Source organism: Prunus mume, linkage group LG5 (assembly GCF_029339155.1).
Source record: "Prunus mume cultivar Tortuosa linkage group LG5, ASM2933915v1, whole genome shotgun sequence".
NCBI lineage: Eukaryota > Viridiplantae > Streptophyta > Magnoliopsida > Rosales > Rosaceae > Prunus > Prunus mume.
Window position 1 is genome coordinate 12,565,656 of NC_142702.1, and position 2,979 is coordinate 12,568,634.

The following is a 2,979-nucleotide window of genomic DNA, read 5'->3' on the forward strand; positions in this document are numbered from 1 at the left end:
AGAAACTATGTAAGTCACTCCATCTATCTATCTATCTATCTACCTTTTTCTTCTTCTTCTATCTTATGTCTTCACAACTCAACCCATAGTGATTGCTGCTGTTTGGAGTTTCAATCAATGGATATGTGATAATTACTACATACGTGATAATTACTAGAGTCTCCCTTCCACTTTATAATTCTACATACGGGATATGTGATAATTACTACTCTTACCACTTTACTATTGTTGTCATACAGAACAAGGATTAGGCTTAGGTAACCAATATTCGCATTGTGTTGATCAGAAAAGGAAAAGAGAAAAAGTCTTCATGCCATAGATCAATTGTTTCTCTTTTGTTTTAGTTTTTGGTTTTTCCCAATATCCTTTTACAGGTTTCGATTTATTGTGTTGATCAGAATCTTTTCACATATGTTAAACTGTTTTTCATATCATAGATATATTTTTGCATGTCTACAGCAACAAAAAAAAAACAACAAACTTTTGTTGTAATACGTAGGCTTTACAATTTTATTTCTTTGCAGGTGTCAATAAAAGTGATTGTGAGTATATCTTGTCGAGCACGAAAGGAACGTTTGCAAAGCAATATCATATCCCAAATTAGGTAAGATTCTTAAAATTCAGCTTTCTTAGATATTGAGGTTTTGATATCTTGAATAATATATATATTTTTTAATGTCATGTAGACAAATGGCTCGATTAAGTTTGTCCACAAAGAGGAAACTACGTGTTACTATAAATGCTTTGATTGTCTACCTTTTTATTCATTCATTCATTCATTTTTTAGAGCTGGAATGTTTTTCATCACTTGTATAGCAGATTCATTGTTTTTCATCACTTGTATCTTTTTTTTGTTTATTTTTTGTAGTAGATCATTTATCGTCATGAGTTCTACTGCTACTTCAAGTGGAAAAGTAAGGGGAGGAAGGGGACAAAATAAGCGCTATTGTACAACTAAGGAGGATAACACATTGATGGAATGCTTGATGGAACTCCATCAGAATACCAATTGGCGAGGTGACTCAGGCTTTAAAAATGGATACTTGAATAAATTAGAAACTATGCTAGAAGTCAAACTTCCGAATTCTGGGTTGAAGGCATCACCCCATATTGAATCAAGGGTGAAGACTTTGAAGGGAAAATATGGTGCTTTAGCTGATGCATTATCTCAAAGTGGTTTTGGGTGGAATGAAGAGGAGATGATGTTGGTATGTGAGAAAACTGTATTTGATGCATGGGCGAAGGTAAATCTAAGCATATCCTATTATGTGCATATCAAATGAAAAAAATACATATGTTATGCTATGTCTTTAATATTTATTTAAGAATACTAATGCAAATATATATATATATATATTGTAGTTGTAGAACAAAAAGGATGCAAGTGGTTTGTATGGCAAGTCGTTTCCACATTACTATACACTTGGAGAAATATTTGGAAAAGATCGTGCTATTGGAACAAATGCTGGAAATGCTGATGATGATGAAGAAGACATTAGGCGAGATGATGCAAGTGTTCATCAGAATAGAAGTGTGGGTGATGATTTTATTGAGGAGCTGTTTTCACATCCTGATGGTGGGTCACAATATGGGGGTTCAGAATATGAGGGATCTCAATTTGATGATGTTGAGGACTTAGAAGATGATGAGACAACTTTTACACAACCAAATCCCCAACCCTCAAGTGCCCAACAACGTGCCCAACAGAAGAGACCCGCACAAGATGTAGCAAGTGGTCCAAGTAATCCTCGTAGTAAGGTAAATGCTTTAAATGAAATGTCTAACAAATTTGGATTAATGGCTGAAGCTGTAGCAGGAATGGCACCTCAGCTTGCAGGCTTGGTTAATGTTCTTTCAACAGAGAAAGATCTTGCTGATATGCAAGCTAAACTTGGTGGTGAATTGAGGAAAATAGAATTCCTATCTCCTTTGCAAGTATTTCGTATCACCAATATTTTAGCCAAAGAGCACGATTTGTTGAGGGTCTTCTTTACCATGACCGATGAAGAAAAAAAAGATTATGTATTTAATCTTATGGAGCATGGCTTACAGTGATTGTTATTGATGAGTAATGGGCAAATGACTTACTAGGTTCATTATATATCTCTTCTTTTGGTAGTATAACTATTATGTATTTAATTGTATGAAGATTATGCAAGTTATTATTATTTGATTGTTTACTAGTTATGTAAGTGAAAGATATTTGTTTATTGGAGTTTATTTTTTCGTATGAAGATTTCTTTGATAACGGATTCCCTCTTACTGATAAATTCAAAACCCCCTTTCCAATAGTTTGGTCTGTTCTTTGCATATTTATTGTGAATAGAGAACTGAGATAAATGAGAGAACTGAAAACAGAAAACAGAAAAGAAAAACATGCAAATGCAATTCAAAACAGGAACTAGGCAAAGCATCAAAAAACCAAAACACAAATTAGCAAAATTACGATCCATTGATTAAATTAAAAATGAACATGGATGACACTTGACACTCACAGACAGCAACACAATGACACGAACTCACATGTAGAAATATATCCATCACTTTGACTTAGGCACTCTTTATTTATACTACATATGCTGTCGTTCTTTTCCTTCTTCTTTACGTTCATCTCCTCTCCAATGTCTCGAATCCTCAAAGCTTGGCCTGGTCTTTACCGAGGCTCTGCTGCTGCTTCCCCTTACTTCACTTGTGCAAATCATGTTTACACCGCATTATTGAGAATTATATATGTGTTGTAGTGAAAATGTGTAGGGCATTTTAGTAATCAAATTAATTTGGATTCTGATTCATGAAAATTAGTAAACAATAACAATGGGAATCAACCCCATTCCTTAACTAATTCCGTATGTTTAGTAAACAGCGTAATGGGAATGATTCTTCCCATACCGATTCAGTAGTTCTCCGATTCCTGAATTCTCTGATTCCTTCCCATACCCATTACTGATACGTAAACATGCCCTAAGAGTAATCATATGA

General features: G+C 34.2%; 1 protein-coding gene across 1 annotated transcript; it reads left to right on the forward strand.

Annotated features, from left to right (window-relative positions):
* Positions 1-884: 884 nt before the first annotated feature.
* On the forward strand, positions 885-2,086 carry LOC148916960 (uncharacterized). Its single transcript, XM_089053397.1, has 2 exons — positions 885-1,244; positions 1,369-2,086. Exons 1-2 carry the CDS (start codon positions 885-887, stop codon positions 2,053-2,055), a joined length of 1,047 nt encoding a protein of 348 aa, XP_088909523.1. The 3' UTR covers positions 2,056-2,086.
* Positions 2,087-2,979: the final 893 nt, after the last annotated feature.

What these genes read in the sequence shown, in the direction of transcription:
- LOC148916960 (XM_089053397.1), top strand. Translation starts at nt 885, where the DNA reads ATGAGTTCTACTGCTACTTCAAGTGGAAAAGTAAGGGGAGGAAGGGGA. An exon ending in TATTTGATGCATGGGCGAAG is followed by an intron (nt 1,245 to 1,368) that starts GTAAATCTAAGC and finishes TTGTAGTTGTAG; the next exon opens with AACAAAAAGGATGCAAGTGG.